Source organism: Plodia interpunctella, chromosome 2 (genome assembly GCF_027563975.2).
Source record: "Plodia interpunctella isolate USDA-ARS_2022_Savannah chromosome 2, ilPloInte3.2, whole genome shotgun sequence".
Classification (NCBI taxonomy): domain Eukaryota; kingdom Metazoa; phylum Arthropoda; class Insecta; order Lepidoptera; family Pyralidae; genus Plodia; species Plodia interpunctella.
The window spans coordinates 7,053,705-7,071,165 of NC_071295.1; the positions used below are offsets into that span (position 1 = coordinate 7,053,705).

Below are 17,461 nucleotides of genomic sequence, written 5' to 3' on the forward strand. Positions count from 1 at the left end.
TTTTAGTCTTATGTTTTCTTTTTATCAATTGTTGTTTTACAATTGTTGTCTTCAGCTTGATTCCACCAATAAGCCTTAATGTAGCCTTCGAATTTTGCGACTCTTAGCTCTGTCTATCCCATAAGGAAGAAAGTCGTGATACCGTGTCTGTATTATCGTTGTTTTAATGTCCGAAACATGAAGAACCATTTTAAGAAAACTGTCATTAACAAGTATAATCTGTCTGTTGACTTGATACATTTATAGATAAATTGATATATTTATAAAAAAACGTCCTATAGTACATAAATATCTCTTTCATCCTCTCGTATATTTATACGAGGAGACAAGTAATAAAGATGATAAATGACAGCTTTCCCAGTCCGGAATCTATCTTTAAAGACAAAGATTACACCCTATTTGAGTTGTCACGGAACCCATGCGCGTTTCACTGGAGCCATGGGAAAGCTGAGGGTTTGAATTAAACATGAGATTCGTGGAACTTCACTTTATAGACGTATTCGAATATATATTTTTTCTCGAGTTTGACATAAGTTAGACCATTTTTGGGATTCCGTAGCCGAATAGCAAAAACGAAACCATTATTAAATTCACCACTTATCTATCCGTCCTAAAATTATTTTTTGCTGACAATTGCTGCTTGATATTTAAACATGGCAAGATGAAGGCTAAATTTTTGAAGTAAATTTGAAGAAAATTTTAAGTATCTCACATTAAAATCACGTAATTTCACTAAAGGGTAATTAAATTAATAACAATACATGCATTAATAATTTTACCTACTTACCTATTTGAACTACCAATTTTCAAATAAATACTTCATTCAGATGTTACTGTGATGTATAAAACTTAAGGTATTATTTAGTATAGTTCTAGCCTCATTTCAAATGGAAAATTGGGTAATAAATAACAAATTAACAGACAAAAATATAATTTATTAGACTAGATCAAGCTATTGACCACTGCTTAAACTTAATTGGATTTACTCAAGTATAGTCTTTGTTCACAAGAGTACATTTTCACTAAGTACTTATTATTAAGATAACTGCATACTGGTATCACTTTATTCGTGCACATCTTTTTGCACTCACAGCCTTTCAAATTCATTATGTTACACCACATTACTGTTATAATTATAATTCCGTAGCACTGTAACTGCACACTGCTAGTTTCTTTCTCAGCCATAAGTTTTCTTCCCCATTCGCCTTAATCCTTAAATTGTCAGACCAATAACGTATCACCGTATAATTAAGACATTTGAATTTCTTCAAGTGCCTTCTTTTTTCTCTTGTCTTGCATATACAAAATTAGCATATCTGGTATCCACATGACTAATAGAACGACTAAGAGCATGTTTTGGGCAGTGATGCATATGACGTAACTCTCTGTGAAATCTCTAATCCATCCTAAAAAGTAGCCAGCCGGTGGGACGATGATGCCCATAGTCAACATTCCGAGACCGACGGCCGCTGGAACCTGGTCCATACGACAGTTTTCAGATATCGCAATGTTTCTGGCTACGACGATCATGCTTCTGCCGAAACCGTAAATGCAGGACATTAGGATCAAGATCGTCAGCTCCGATTGATACGCCAGAACTGAAAGAAAGTCGCAGAATAAGAATTAAAGTCATGTATAGGTAAATAGATACTGGATATTTTATTGGAAGACCACTAAATGGATCACTAAGGTTTCTCTCTCGCCTCAATCTTTTCACTCCTCCTAGGAATCTTTGTATTTCAGTGCAGTTTTCACTGTTAAATGTTAAAACAGCAGCGGGTAAATTAAAATTTCTGATGGTAATTATGTATTTTGAAAATTTTTACTCACTTTGTCTAGCCACAATGAGCCAGACGCTGGTCATGATGAGCATCCAGCGTGCCCTTATCTGGAACTTGTCCTGGAAGACGGGCAGAATGAGACGGCCAGAGATATCGGCCGCCGCCACAGCCGACATGCAGATCGCGGTCTGCTCTTTGTTCAACATTACTGATTTCTGGAAAAAATACGTTCACTTTTGATTTACATCATATAGAATTGAAATTGGTGAATTTGTAAAATGAAAACTTATGGAAGCGAAAACAAAAATTTATATTTTTAAAACTTTTGGTTGTTTGTGTGTTTAAATACGCATACATACAATAACTCATGTTTAGAATATATATCTAAATCTATACTGATTTATGATTAATAGTTAGCCTAAAACTAAGTCTTTCCAGTTGTTTAGAAATAAGAATGGTATTGGTTACTTAGAAATACATATTGAAAATACTTAGTTGCCTATATTACCTGCAAGAAGAGAGGGAACAGCATACTGAAGTTCTGTATGGACGTGACAGCCAGAGCAGTTCCAAGCAGGATGTTCAAAAAGCGCGGGCTCGAGAGAAGGGATATGTCGAACAAAACAAAGATTTTGTGCAGTAAACCGGATTTTGGCTTCTTTTCTTTTGTATCTGAAAAAAACTATACGTGTCACGTCAAGAGTTACACATACATTGTATAGTGTCTTGTCCCTTACGGACTAGACAGAGCCGTGAATTGCGAAATTCGGATAAATAAAAAAGTAGGATTTTAAAAAACCATTGTTTCAAGCATCATAAGAAATATGCCTCTATATATTGTAGTAGGTCCTTAAAAATATGCAAGAGGTCAAAATACTTTTATCCCCCTACGCAATGCAAACAAAGATAAGAAAGTTCGACGTGTTTGTTTGTCTGTATGTCAGCCTGTGGTATCGTAACTCTCAATCGGATCAAAATGGTGACGAGTGAATTTTGTGATCTTCGTTTAATCCAATTAATTTAATATAAAATAACTAATATACAGATACAGAATAAACAAGTGAAATTTTTGATTAATTTCGTTTAAATAATTAAAACCTGGCCATGAAGAAGCATTATTTTGATACATAATTAATTAAAAAATAGTTTTTGTTTTATCAATTTGTGTTACATCTGAGCAAACAACGCAATCGAATGTACTCTGAACTTCGATAACAAATTGAAATATTGCTTTCGATTTCACAATATGTTGTGTTCTAACCTTTTCAATGTTATATTATTGTTTTTTATTAATTAATTAATATGACTTTGAACTTTCTTGAAACAGATACATATTTATTTATTTATTAAAAATAATAAATAAATAATGACGCTATATAAAATATTTCTAATTCTCAATTTTGGAGAAACCATAACTACATCTAAATTTAAGAACTGCTTACATGTACAATAGTGATAATTATTTATTTAATAGGTAATTTTTGCAAACAATTCATCCATTGAAACAAAATTATTTCGTATAATTTAAAAACGACGGCAATTTTTTTTTTGTAATAAGAACAATATAAATAATATATGTTTATATATCATAAACTTTGTGTTTGATTGATAACAAGTGACTGTTAATCCTTACTACTAATTATAATATAAATTTTTGCAGACTGCAAATTCTACCATTCAACATATGAAGGGGACGCCCAATAAAGTAAGAGAGACAGAAATTATTGATGGCAGCGAATTCTGAAGACAATTTTCAGAACAGATACTCACCAACACCATTTGCTTTGGACAATGTAAGTTTTTCACCATTCAATTCTTTATGGCTTTGCCATTGCATACTTTTCTTATCCACTGCGCTCGGATTTTCTTTGTCATTTCCGTTCAGAGTTGGCTCAGTGGCTCGCCTGCCATTATTCAGTTCTGCGAGCATCTTCGAATCTCTTCTTATAACTATATTTTTGTGTTCATCTTCTAATAAATGTAACTTTTCGTCTACAATAACTTCTTCCTCTACTGTTTTCATGTGCCATTCTACAGGCTGAATTAATAAGACGCCGCCAATCTAAAAATAAAGATAGGACAAATAAGTTTTAAAATAAATTTTGAGATACCGAAAATCTGTCTCTCTCTTTCATGCCCTCTCTCTCTCTCTCTCTCATGATCGCTTGTTCCTGGTACCATTCGCGGCTGTGACGCCCCAAAGCCCAAAATCAAAAAAAGTTGAACCACCGGTTAAAGTTTTACGATCAGTTTTGGAATAGATAAATTTTGGAATATAACCGTTGTTAAAAACAAAAATATTTTTATATTATTTATGTAATATAGGTATGTAAAACAAGTTTAATAAAACAAAATTATTATGTCTCACTATTCTATTGATACTTAAAGAAGTATTGCATTATTTAGTTACACCCGTTTCTCACCGAATATAAAGACGACCGTGTACGATACACTACACACGGTCTTTATATTTAATCTATCAGCAATATCGACATTATCAAATATGTACAAAGGTGAATATCTGACATTTAGCCAAGTCCATTACGCACTCATTCTAACACAATTCTCGGCCATATTAATGAGCATTGAGCGCTTTTCGTTGATTATTAAATCAAGCGGAGAGGCAGCAACATCTCTGCGAAGAAAGACACGTGGACGTCGCTCACTGCTTCAAAAGTAATGGTCAAAGTGCTATATCATCGGTTTTAATTATTAATATTATAAAGAGAAAAGATTTATATATCTTTGTTTGTGAATAAACTCAAAAACTACTGATTTTGATGAAATTTGACACAGAGATACATGAAACTTAGGAGAGTAACATAGGCCATTTCTTTTATTATGATTTTACCCGAGTAAAGCCAAAGCCGCGGACCGCTAGTAATATTATAAAAAGACATAGGCTAACATAGGTATTTTTTCACTATAGTTTAACCCGAGAGAAGCCGAGACGGATCGGTATATCCCTATAAGAACAATTTTTCATCGTTGGCACCTGGCTGAGGGCCTATTAGAATAGTGGGGAATGACTGGCCTATTTCTCTCTTCCCTATAATGATATAATAATAATCGTACATAAATAAACAGATAGTTACCCCATGAAGGCTCAAGCCGGACAGGATCAGACAAGCTCCTTGAAAACCGTAATGTTCCAAGAGGTATCTCACTAAGTGGGGCATCAAAGTCTGGCCCACACCTGTGCCCACATTCGCAAGGCCCACTGCCCTACTCTTCTTCAATTTGAAGTAAGCATTTATGGCCACGAATGATGAGTTCTGTATAAAACCTAGACCTAATCCTGGAAATTATTTTAGGTATTATTAATTGTGAATAGTTAGAAAAATGTTATGGGTTTATAAAAAGAAAAGCGAAACGTAAAATTTGATTTTTAAAAATGTATTCAGAAATATTTTGTAAATAAAATGTTGTATAAAAAGTCTTTTGTTAAATGATGTTTTGGGGTTTTATTTTAAAGGAAAGCAAAACATAAACTCTTATCGTAGATTGACCTTGTTTTTTAAATATTACTGAGAATTATTTTGAAGAGGTAAATAAAATGTTGTATAAAAAGCCTTACCTAATAAAACACCGTAAGTTAATATCAAATGCACTATATTTGTTGAGAATCCACTTAAAAATATTCCTGTGGTACACGAGACTGCACCAATCAGAGCCACGGTTCTAGGTGACGTCAGCTTAACTACGGCGCCCGCTATTGGTCCGCCAAAATTGGTGACGAATAACATGGTGCTCAGAACTACAGCTGCACCCTGGGTTTTATGACCCATAGCTTCTAATGCATCTCCATACAATAAACTAAAGAGCGACAACATGGACTGATTAAATATCTGCAAGAAATACTTAATATTAAAAAAAATATCGTTCATTCATTCATTTCCCGTAACAGCCTCGAATTCTACACGCGACGATGAGGCTTAAAAGTTCTTGTGTTCTCAAATAAAGAGTTTTTTTTTTTGTTTTTGCCTAAATTGGTTTAGGTACATTTAAAAGTATTCATATTAGTATTGATAAAAAAAAATCTTTACACATTGCAGTAACACGTTCCGTTTTCACTTTGTAATCCTACAGCCTACCTATAAATAAAGGTATGTCCTATATCGTTCACTGATATGTTGACAGTTATTTTAATAATAAGGCAATAAATAAATCGGCCTTTGGGTTAAGTGGCTATCTACAAGTGATAATACTAAAAAAACCTTCATTGTGTTTTATCTACGCTCAATGGTTTCAAAACAAAGACGTAAATGTATATAAATATAATACTTTTCCTTACGTTCTTTTGACACAGAAAAGTCTAAAACACGATAACCAATTAAATTATTGGACTGTAAGTAACTGTCAATTTTCAAACTAGCAAGTGATTAAATCAATTACTTAAAAATCAACTCTCTCCTCATTTTTACATTTCTATGTCGCCCAGGATATGCGTGGCATTGATCTAACAAGTTGTGAGGTGAATAAATGAATATGTACTTTCCAGTAATATTAAAATAAAGTTCCCCAGCTGCAGACATTGCAGTGATATTTATACTATACAATTTTAATCTGAGCAGTGAGCAGTTACTATTTATACGTGTTTATGTTTGTGTAAACTCTGTAGTAATTGACTGATTTCTATTTAATGGCGTGCGAATTGAAATCTTTTTATCTTCAGATATTGGCCAATCCAAGTATCTGTTATGTTTCAATTATGAAGTACAAGCTTTTCGTTAGAGCCAGACCAGACGAGCTTCTTAAGTGATATTAGCAATCTCAGGGTCTTTTACCACATACATTTCAACAACGAAATATTATATACAAGTGTCTGATATAAATTTGAAGCCTAAAAACGTAACGATTTCCTCGTTTTTTTGTCTTCAAAATTATGTACATAGTTTAAAAAATTACCATGGACGATTTTTCTATTTCATCTCCCCATGGTCCCGGTGTGATTAGCTTAGGATTTTGCAACTATCTGCCTCCTTGGGAATACTATTGTTGCCTATCAGCTGCCTCGGCTAAGTGTCCCTTAGTCGTCTCGTACGATATCTACGGCAGGATATGGACTGGTCTTATTCTTGGGCGGAACCACCCTGTCTTTGAGGACTTAAGCAAAAATGTGCACAATGTGTGATATAGAGATTGTTCCATATTTAAACTGTTTTGTAGAAAAGGATTTTGACCTACGTCATTTAACAAAATAATAATAATTAATATATAAACTAAATTTAATTTTTACCAAATGTAGTTTTACTGTACGATATGAAAAATCTATAAATTAATGTAGGTATTTGGTTATTTAAATACCTATGCAATTTATTTTATACCCATTCAAGTAGCCAGTTATCGATATGAATTACATACTAGCCACTATCACAAAAAAAATAAAATAAAAATATCTCGACTGCTCAGTATCCAGACTGATGAAGTCAATCGATAGTACTTACGTTGGAAAGTGCTACCCCTATTAGAACCATCCACCCCCACCCTCCGTCGGGGGGTACTAATTTAGTAACTTTATGGTATTTTTCAGTCGCCATTGCACTTTTCTCTGTAGACATTTTTCGTGAATCCATTTTGCATAATATTTATATTTTGGACATGTGGATTTGGATATTGTGGATATTTGTACCATGTGTTTGTATTTTGTTTTATCTGTAACAAGTAAAAGTATGTTTTTATAACCTGCGCTGGCAAAAAAAGATATATATTGTAGAACAGAAAAAGTACTTCAACAATTATTATGATACATACACACTTCAAAATAATAAATTTGTGTAATTTCTGAAAGATTTTTTTTTTGCTTATATTTCAATATACAGTACCATATTGAAACATAAGCATTAAATTAAACCTCTATATTTTTTTACTTCAACAATTATTCAGAAATCACACAAATAAATTTATTATTTTAAAGTCATGTCAATTTTTATTTTTTAATAAAAAAGCAACAATTCTGTTTGTGAACAATAACTAAACATACGAAAAAACCAAAGGACGCCGACAAATTCTATTTTCTCGAGAATTTCTCGCAAACTTAGAAAACATTTTCTGTCATCACAGTTACATTTTAATATACATAACATATACTCGTATATTGATAAATAAAAATATCTTTATAAAAACAAGGTATCAACAAGATAAAACAACCTTGGTCTGTAGCTACTTTCATTCAATAACATAGATATACCACGCGTTGTTGAAAGGTAATATCAACCCCTTGGCGTCTATCATTGAGCTATATACTATTGAAAATGTACTTTTTAGAGGTAAGGTAAGCTTTGCTAAAAATTATGAAATGATTTGTTCAACTGAATGAAATGATGACTTTCCTCCGTAATTTCTTACCAAATAATATGAAGTAATAAACATTTATTATCGTTATTATTGCCTCATTCTGAGCTGTCGATACTATTTCAACTATCGATAGTTAACGAAATACTATAATGTAAACACTAAACTGTATTACTTAATTAAGAATATGTTTATTAATTCTCAAGTGTTGAATTAAAATTTGTTTTTGCATTAGGCTGTTGACGATATTATTTGATTGTTATGTAATTACCAAGTAGGGTGTGTCAGTCAGCTTATGATAAGTGTTCGATATCTCAGAGTTCAGGATATGGCCCACTTATCTTATGTCAAATAACTCAGGAAAAATATTTTGAACAGATTTTTAGGAACATTTCAATTATATTTTTCTTGTGCTAGCATTGCTTTTTTTTTTGTTGATGTATCGACCTGCAACTGAGTCTTTATTTTTTTATTATTATAGAGATACTTGATTATATAAGTAAAGGCATTTGACGGTTGATATACCCTTAGATCCTGAAGATAATAAAAACAATTGAACAACAATAGGATCGCAATCCGATCGGGACGCGCATGAAGTAAAAGGCTACAACTTCAACCTAGGTATAGGTGATTTTGATTTTATACGCTTAATGCTAATTAGTTTCATTCATTCCTCGAGTAGTATAGCAAATTGCCCACAATTAACCAAGATTTATTTGATCAATAGTACGATGTTTCTTTGTAACGTGGTAATCTAATCATACGCCGGACAGCTCACCTTACTTTATTAAAACTTTTTCTTAAACCACTTCTGAAAATAGATTTATTATTTATCAATTTATAGGAATGTACTTTACATTCCTTAATTATTTTGTCATTAAATCAGTAGCGATATATTATAAATAATAAATATTAATAATAAACAATGTAACTCAAACAAGCACATGTATTTTATTCTACTTGTGTATTTTCTTTCATAACAGATAACACAGATTATTTCAAGTGTGTGGTCAAAGTTCGGCTAATATGAATGTAGTGTGTGATGTACTTATTTATCGCAGGGATAATATCTAATCCGCAACTAATATTAGCGAATTTTTTTTGGTAATGATATCATAACAAGTAGGCACGTGGTACACAGGGCTCCGACGCTAATGGCTAAGAAGTACCGGATTACTCAGATAAAAAACAGAGATATCACTAAAAGTGACTTATACTAATTAATTATTTTGGAATTATTAAAATAATTGTTTACTAAACTTCCCGTTAGTCCACGTAACTGACACTGATGAACCTGTAATCATATTTATTCGGACTTTGTCCCTCTTCCCGGATGGAAAACTACAAAATGGGCAACGATATGGACTACACACAGACAAACAGTTCCCCTGCTACAAAAACCCTTCTAAAAATACTTCTTGATTAACACTGGTGTCAGATTTTATTCAAGCCGCCTAAAGGCATCTGACATGGCTTCAGGTTGAAGTTGAGGTGCATACACGCTAGTGAACTTAAACTGTCAACTAGTGTGCAAGTTTCCTCACGATGTTTTCCTTCACAGAATGCAAGCGGTGGTCTATGAAAACTATACATAAATCAAAATGGTATACATACTCATGTGGAATGAGTAAGATACGAACCAGGAACCTTTCGATAACGGGAGTGGACGGTCTTAACCATTTGATCACCACACCGCATCTATTTGACGTTGTTACAATCAATATTTTTCCATTCTGATATCTAACAGCCTTTAGATCGATATCAATTCACGTTTAATAAAATCCGTGCTACTTCACATGTACTATACACATGCTACCTATATTTGGTGATAATAATAATTAATACCTCTACGAGAAATGTAAACAATTTTTTCCTTAATAAGAAATGAAATTTAAATATTTTTATTGAAAACGTTTCAAATATTTGACTAGTACATAAGGTGTGTTATAAATTAGATACGTATTGAGCTTAAATTAAAATAATAATGGAGAAGAGGAAAATTGAAAATAAATATTTTTATGCCCAAAGTTATATTATGTGGTGACCCACACACTCGTTTGCTTACTATGCTTTAAACAATGTAATATCAATTTCCAAAGGCGCGTGCTCACAACACGTCATCATGTGATGACATTCTGATCATATTCAGGATGTTATTCTAAAGCATTGAATACCTTACATTATTATCTGATGTATCCTACTTAAAAATAAATGTGATAATTTGTTAGAAGAATGGTTAATATTTATAAGTAATTGTAATATTAATTTTATTTTTCAAACTCCAAAGGAAGTCAAAGCAAGTCAATATCGATTGTATTTGTTTTTAAAATTTTAACCAATTTAAAAAAGCTATATAAAACGAACATACTACTTACGTATGCATTTAGCATCTATTAGACGATCTAAAAATCGTATTCAATTAGATACAATTTTTTTTAGATCAAACAATTACAGTTTAACCTATTCCAAAACCCTATTGTAGACCCAAATGTGGTATACTTACCTACTTAGAAATTAATACTAAGCAAGTTATAATTTTACTTTGCATTATTAGTGTTGTTACCAAATTGAGGCATGTTACGCATAATTAGAGTAACAAATCATAAGTACGTGTAGCGTGGAGCGTAAATGTGAAAGCTATGCCGTATCAAATATTATTGTCATAGTAACTGATATATGTATGATGAAAAATAACACGAATATCGTAAATAACTAGATAATAGCCACAATTTATATATTAATAAAATTGGTCCAACTATGTTTGTAATAAATTGTTTTATGAAAACATATTTTGTAATTTAAATATCAACTGATTAAGTCATCACTTTCTTAAAATTTTTTTAAACAATATTTCACGAAAATATTGTTTACACATTATTGCAGTTTTAAATGGAATACATCAATATTTTCAATATCGTTATTCCAACAACAACGAATCTCGAAAAACATAGAAAATTCATAATAAATTCAATGAAAATTGCGAATGATTAAAAACATATAATAAACGAATATACTAAGCCTGTGGTATAATATTTATGGCGATAGTTTGGATAGATGTATTTCTTGTTTCTTAATCTTACTTCGATCAATAAATTGATTGTTCTAAGTAGTTTATAAACACGCTACTGTAAACATCGGACTAAGCTGAATGACGTTTGGAAATAACCTAAAAGATGCATGAAACATACAACACGGGAAGTGAATCATAGTTTTGCAATTATAATAACAAAGGCGCGTGCTCACAGCACGTCATCATGTGACGACATCTGATCATATTCGGGATATTATTATAAAGCAGTGAATACCTTACATGATTATCTGATGTATCCTACTTAAAAATAAATGTGATAGTTTGTTAGAAGAATGCTTAATATTTATAAGGATATATGAACGCGCAAATACTACTAGACGGAATTTGGTAAAATTCGTAACACGAGTAGAACACCTGGAATAGCAGACCATGATATAACATACTTTTCGTCCCAAAATTCCCAATTCCTAATATGCTGCTGACCGTACATGATGATGTATTGTGGTGATGATTAAAAGAGTAAATTTATCTACAGGAAAAACGTTCTGTATAAACCGATTCCGATGACGTATGGTGCAAAGTTCACTTAACGTATTATAATGGGGGTAAATTAGAAATGGTTGATCAAAACGTTTAATTATGTTATGAATTATATTACGGATTATTATAGTATACGCTCCGAGGCTTCATGTCTGTGGGAATATCAGGATAAAATGTACCATATATGTTATTCCAGGTTATATTGTACCCGTGTACCAAATTTCATTACAATCTGTCCAATAGATTTTGCGTGAGAGATAAAACATACACATTATACATCCTCACAAACTTTCGCATTTATAATATGAGTAAGATAATTATTAAAATAGATTGTGTATACTTAATAATCATACCATGCCATCAACCAGTGTTAAGATGAGTTTATGTACCTCGTTAAAATAGTCGAAGTAATTAAAAAAAAGTCTATGATCATTATTTTAAGAACAGATAATTAAAAATTATATAACAATACTGATATTTTAAAGATTGACGTATTCATAAATTGTAAATGTAAATTTAAAGTGCTGTCCAAATCTATCATCAGTTCGTAGATACGACCTTCATGTCAAAGATAATTGGGATATCACGAGATAACGAATCCGTGAATATTCGATAATTAGCCAAAAACATTTCAGGAACTTGATAACATTACAAAATCTTCCACAACGTGGTTACACTCGTGCTTACATTATTAATTTCCATAAAAAAAAAATAATTATACCTACATAAAATAAACCTTACCTGACTATAAAAAAAAGTCACGTTTAAAAAATAAATAATACTGGCATGCTTGTCACATAAAAAAATAATATAACTTACTTAATTCTTTTTTATTGTCACTATTAAAAAAAGATATTCCGTTACACTTTCGTATGTCACTGATGTTCTGTTTTGGTCATCTAAACAAATACGTCTGTTTGCATTGGCTTCTCAGCCATCAATGGACATTGACACGTACCGTTAACATTAGCGCAAACGCATACTGATAAAACTTGTAATTACATAGCTACATATTGTATATCATAATCAGGTAACCATGGTTTTTACCGACAAAAAAGTTCCGATCGTTTTCCTTTTGCTTTGGAAAAATAACTCTAAATATCTTAATGATTTGTTGCAATATTGAATGTCATCAGTTTTTGCTACGTTTTTATTTTAGACACAAGTAAGTAACTGGTTCATAGCTTGCCACGCTATCATGTAAAAAAAAGATATATAATTTGTAAAAAGAATCACAATTCGCGATTGAAGTCGTAAGAAATAAAGACCTATTCTAACTTATACTCACCATATTTGTTTAAAATTCTGAAATTCAGGGGTGCCCTACCTAAAACTTTATGGTATAATACCTTTATGGTAAGAAAAAGAAACAGTTCCTGTGGTTGATTCACGCGGTTCATTCAGTAAGTACTAGTTACTACTCAGATTTATGACATTTCCTTATAGAACTAGTGGAAGTAAAAGCCATTAGCTAGCATAGCTAATCGTATTTCATACAAAAACTTGCAGACTACAAAACAAGTCAGTTTTTATAGCAAGTTCATTTAAAAAACAAATCTCAAAAGAAAACAAACAAAATTCGCCATGTACCAAATTTACCAACACAGTCATAGCCTAGCACTTGTACTCATGAGAATTCATGATATAATATGAGTACGAAGAATAGCGCATGTGATTTCTCAGAGTTACTTTACAAATCAAATTGAATTTTTTAGCTGAAATTCAGTTTCAGTCAACATTCCACCAATAGCATACGCTGAAGGAAAACATCATCAAAAAACTGCTCAATTTGGTTCACTAGTTTAATGAAACTTGCCACTGAATGGTCAATAAAAAATAATTCAAAAATAATATAAAGTTCAAGTGTAAAATCTGACATGTTAGTAATAACGCACTCTATAATTATGAAATGACTAGCTACGCCCCGGGGCGTCGCTCTCGTGGGAATTTCTGAAAAAAAAATACCCTATGTGTTATTCCAGGTTATTTTCTCCTCGTGTACCAAATTTCATAACAATCGGTCCAGTAGATAATGCGTGAAGAAGTAACAATCAAACTTACTTTCGCATTTATAATATTAGTTGGGATTTAATACATACCTAGATACGAGTAGCTTATTCAAGTATCTAGTTACTTTCTATTATGAACATGAACATTGTACCATTGTAACAAGCCGAATACAGGTCGTAGCCGATCCATATAATAATAATAATAATAATATTTACCTCTATATTAAATTAGAGTACAGGAATATAAATACTAAAGTACCTTGTCTTTCAAATTATTTGAAATTTTTAATCGCAGTTTTTTGTAGAAATCCTTTAAAGTATATGAAAACACTAAAACTATTGACTCTATTTATATGGCTTCATTACGGATCTGGAGTAAAACGGATAGTTTCTTACAACTTATTATTTTGCTTTGGGTAAAGAGGATAAGATAACTTTTGTTTTGAATACAAAAATGCGATAAATGTTGTTTTCAACATGTTTTACATACCTAATTGAAAAATAAAACTTTTGTGTGGTCATTAATTACAACTTAATTTTTACCATTAACAAGTTAATAATGTAAGCAATGTTGCATATTTTTTTGTAACTTTAAACTATGTAAGTTTTTTGTTGTGATTCTTAAAATAAAGTCGTGCTACTGTCATATTATTATTTATATAAAATTTAGATAGTCACGGTAATTGTGAATACTCTGTCCTATAATGTTCTCTGTAAAAGTCTGTCCTAACTTGCCCTGAGGACGACACCAGTATGAAGTCGAAACTTGTCTTCTCGATCCCTAGGTACAGTGAGTATTCCCGTATATTTATCATTCTCGGCGTTAAACCTTCAGATCGTAAACATAATACCTCACGGTGATCCTTATGGACAATAAATAGAGGCAAATCTAAAATGGGATTGATATGGGCACGTCACCAGAAAGTCTACTGGGGCAAGCAAGTAATAGACTGGACTCCTCCGATGGAACAATAAAGTATGCTGTCATATATAGCAATGGACCGAGCCTCATAGAAGAAGAGACATTGGCTTTTACTGTGGTCTAAAATGGCAAAGGCCTCCCATTTTTTCTTCCACTCGTCTCTTTCTGTAGTTATTGTAATTTGTTATTTAGTTATCTAGTATAATTTTTGTTAAAATTTATCGATATCGTCCCGCCACCTCTTCTTCTGCGGCCATCCGATATACAAAAGGTATCCAATTGAATACAAATGAAATATATTTTTTCTTTTCTGGGATTATTATCGGCCGACAATGTTTGGAAATAAATAAACTACATATTTAGCTTTGTGACTTAGTTTTACGTTAGATTTATTTATGTTCAGTACACAAACTCATTGCAATAAACAATTGTTGTACGATATACCTATTTGTGTGTGTAGGTATGTTTGTGCTGATAGCAGATTTTTGTTCGTAACCAACTGCTAACTGGCTGCTAGGTTACGCCAATTGGCTCATTGCCAAGTTTCGTGGAACCTTTTAGTGAAAAATATATCATCGCTGCGTTTTTTTTATTTAAAAGTCCTTCTTTGCCTATGTAGTCTGGCGAAGTTAATGTTACTACTGAAGCTATAATAGATTTCCAGTGTTATGCAAAAAATCAATAGAGCCATCCTTTATATAATATAAAATATCGGATATATACATCAAAATACCACCGTATGAAAACTTAAGACATAGAAAGATTTTACAAAACTTACCAAAATAAATGATCACTCATTACCATAGTAATTTCAACAATTCTTATTTCACGTATTAATGAGCTGACTTTGTAATGATTCTGAAGGATAATCCGAATCTCTTGCCCGTGACCAGCTATCAGGTAATCTGATAATGATAAGATAGAGGGCAAACTCGGAATATTGAAACTTCAATGGTTGCATAGAGATAACCAATAAAATACTAATATTGTATCGGAATCACGTTTAAACAATGTGACCGAGATCTTGAGAAACTGGTTCAAACCAGTTCAGGGAAAAAGGTGGGTAATACCTACCTAACTATACTAGCATAGCACCGAGCTTTGGTAGCGTTGATAAACATTGTATTTCAACACCAATTTTAACCAAGTTTCGTAATACATACGTATAAAAGTATTAAGAAACTTGGTTGAGGATATACATCCTGCAGCTTAAATACTAAACAAAAAAATTATGCATTAAATAATTTTATAAATGCAAAAGTCGGTCTTATCACTCATTTATGGCTAAATAGCTCGGCCAATTTGGATCAATTTTAATTGATGATGTGGACAACAGATACTTATAAATAAATGGCCTTGTATATAATATATTTATTTTATCAAAGTCCACAAACTTATTTATGAAGATAAGTCTCGCTGGAATTCACAACTAACATGGGCTACAAATCTTAGATGGCTCCAATTTGATCCACTTTATTTTAATCAACAATTAATTTACAACATAAGAGTGAATAGATGAGACTAGTAGATAACCCTCAAATACACTGAATACCTAATGTAACCAAAGATGAGGGAGATAGGGTAGTTACCACACTGTACATTACTTATCCTACACAAATACATATGCAGACGATTCACCACCTTCCCGAAATGCGAGAAATTAATATAATATTTTCTTCTATATTTGGCAGCTCTGACGTATATTAAAAAGTCCGATAATATTCATATTGACGTATCCATAAAAAGTTTATCATATCATGTATTTAACACGTTGAACGCCATGACAGATAAACATGGTTAGCTCATTGAGCCACGGCGGACACCATGTGACCGCCAGTATGTCGGGTCCAGGGAGCCGCGTCGGACAAGGTGTGTCCGCATGCCCGCGATAACTTCAAAACCTTCTAGACGGCCGACGGACAGCGTTTTGACTGTTTTTACTAAGGAAAGTGATCCGCGCGGCCTCATAGTATAAACAGGTTACTTGGCAAAAGAAAACTAAAAAGGACTTAGAATTTCTGGGCTTTTGAAAATGTCAGTTCTAAAAATGACTACTCAAATGTTAATCGTTTTTGACACTATTATATAATATACAAAGATATATTTTTTGGGCGTTAAGATGTGTTGTCTTTAGAATTTAGCGTCAAGTACGTACCATATAAATTAATGGGTTCAGTAGGTAGTATTTAATAAAGAAGCCACTTTTATAAGGAAGTGCGCAGCTAAGAAGAGTTCACAGAGATATATAAACTCTTTGAAAATATATAAATTAAATAAAGTAGGTAATAATATTTTATATTTTAAATTATATTTATTTAAACCAGAGATCAATTTTAATCACATTTTTATAAAATAATGCTCGTAATGAACTTCTCAAACATCAGAGCTAACTATCAAATCAACAAAACGTAATAAGATGTTAAGTTTAAATTTCAGTTACTAATAAATCAATCTAAAACCTATGCCTTAATAAAACTATACTGTATAAGAGCCGGTAAATTAAAAAATGACATATCCTTTCAGAAAAAGTAAAAGAAATCTAAACGTGTACTTTAAAAAAACAGATATTGCACAAAACTGGATTTCCAGGACAAACGCTACAAAAGGTGTTCACTTTTTTGGTCTTATTGCGTGCTTCTAGACGACCCATATTTTTGACATTCATCTTGTAACATTCTCCACAGTTTCGTCTCGTTTTTCTGGATGGTCCGTCAAATTTTTCCAATACATGTTTCTTTCTTTTTTGTCTTGAAGTCGTTGGTTCACCTGATTGTTGTGTACTACAAAAAGATTTTAAAATAGCAATTCTGTATTGTACTATATTTATTTTTCTTTTATTTACTGACCGGTAAATAATATGACTATTGATGAGAGCTATATTCAG

The 17,461-nt window shown here is 32.0% G+C and overlaps 1 protein-coding gene across 3 annotated transcripts; it reads right to left on the bottom strand.

Moving 5' to 3' along the window:
- Positions 1-914: 914 nt before the first annotated feature.
- LOC128678456 (monocarboxylate transporter 12-B-like) lies at positions 915-15,444 on the bottom strand. 3 transcript variants are annotated; one of them, XM_053760041.2, is made up of 8 exons: positions 15,356-15,444; positions 7,229-7,436; positions 5,359-5,629; positions 4,877-5,079; positions 3,552-3,843; positions 2,290-2,453; positions 1,831-1,996; positions 915-1,598 (listed from the first exon to the last, which is right to left on the bottom strand). In XM_053760041.2, the coding sequence occupies exons 2-8, from the start codon at positions 7,355-7,357 to the stop codon at positions 1,249-1,251; spliced, it is 1,575 nt and encodes a 524-aa protein (XP_053616016.1). In that variant the 5' UTR covers positions 7,358-7,436; positions 15,356-15,444; the 3' UTR covers positions 915-1,248. The 3 variants fall into 3 exon arrangements, with proteins under 3 accessions (XP_053616016.1, XP_053616006.1, XP_053616012.1); XM_053760031.2 differs by lacking the exon at positions 15,356-15,444 and adding an exon at positions 12,466-12,600; XM_053760037.2 differs by lacking the exon at positions 15,356-15,444 and adding an exon at positions 12,388-12,588.
- Between the last annotated feature and the right edge of the window lie 2,017 nt (positions 15,445-17,461).

Excerpts from the sequence above, each read along its gene's own strand:
- LOC128678456 (XM_053760041.2), bottom strand. The coding sequence starts at position 7,357 with ATGGATTCACGAAAAATGTCTACAGAGAAAAGTGCAATGGCGACTGAA. Across the intron at positions 5,080-5,358 it reads AACTTACGGTGTTTTATTAG|GATTAGGTCTAGGTTTTATA; the intron begins GTAAGGCTTTTT and ends AATAATTTCCAG. Across the intron at positions 1,997-2,289 it reads TGTTCCCTCTCTTCTTGCAG|AAATCAGTAATGTTGAACAA; the intron begins GTAATATAGGCA and ends TATTTTTTCCAG.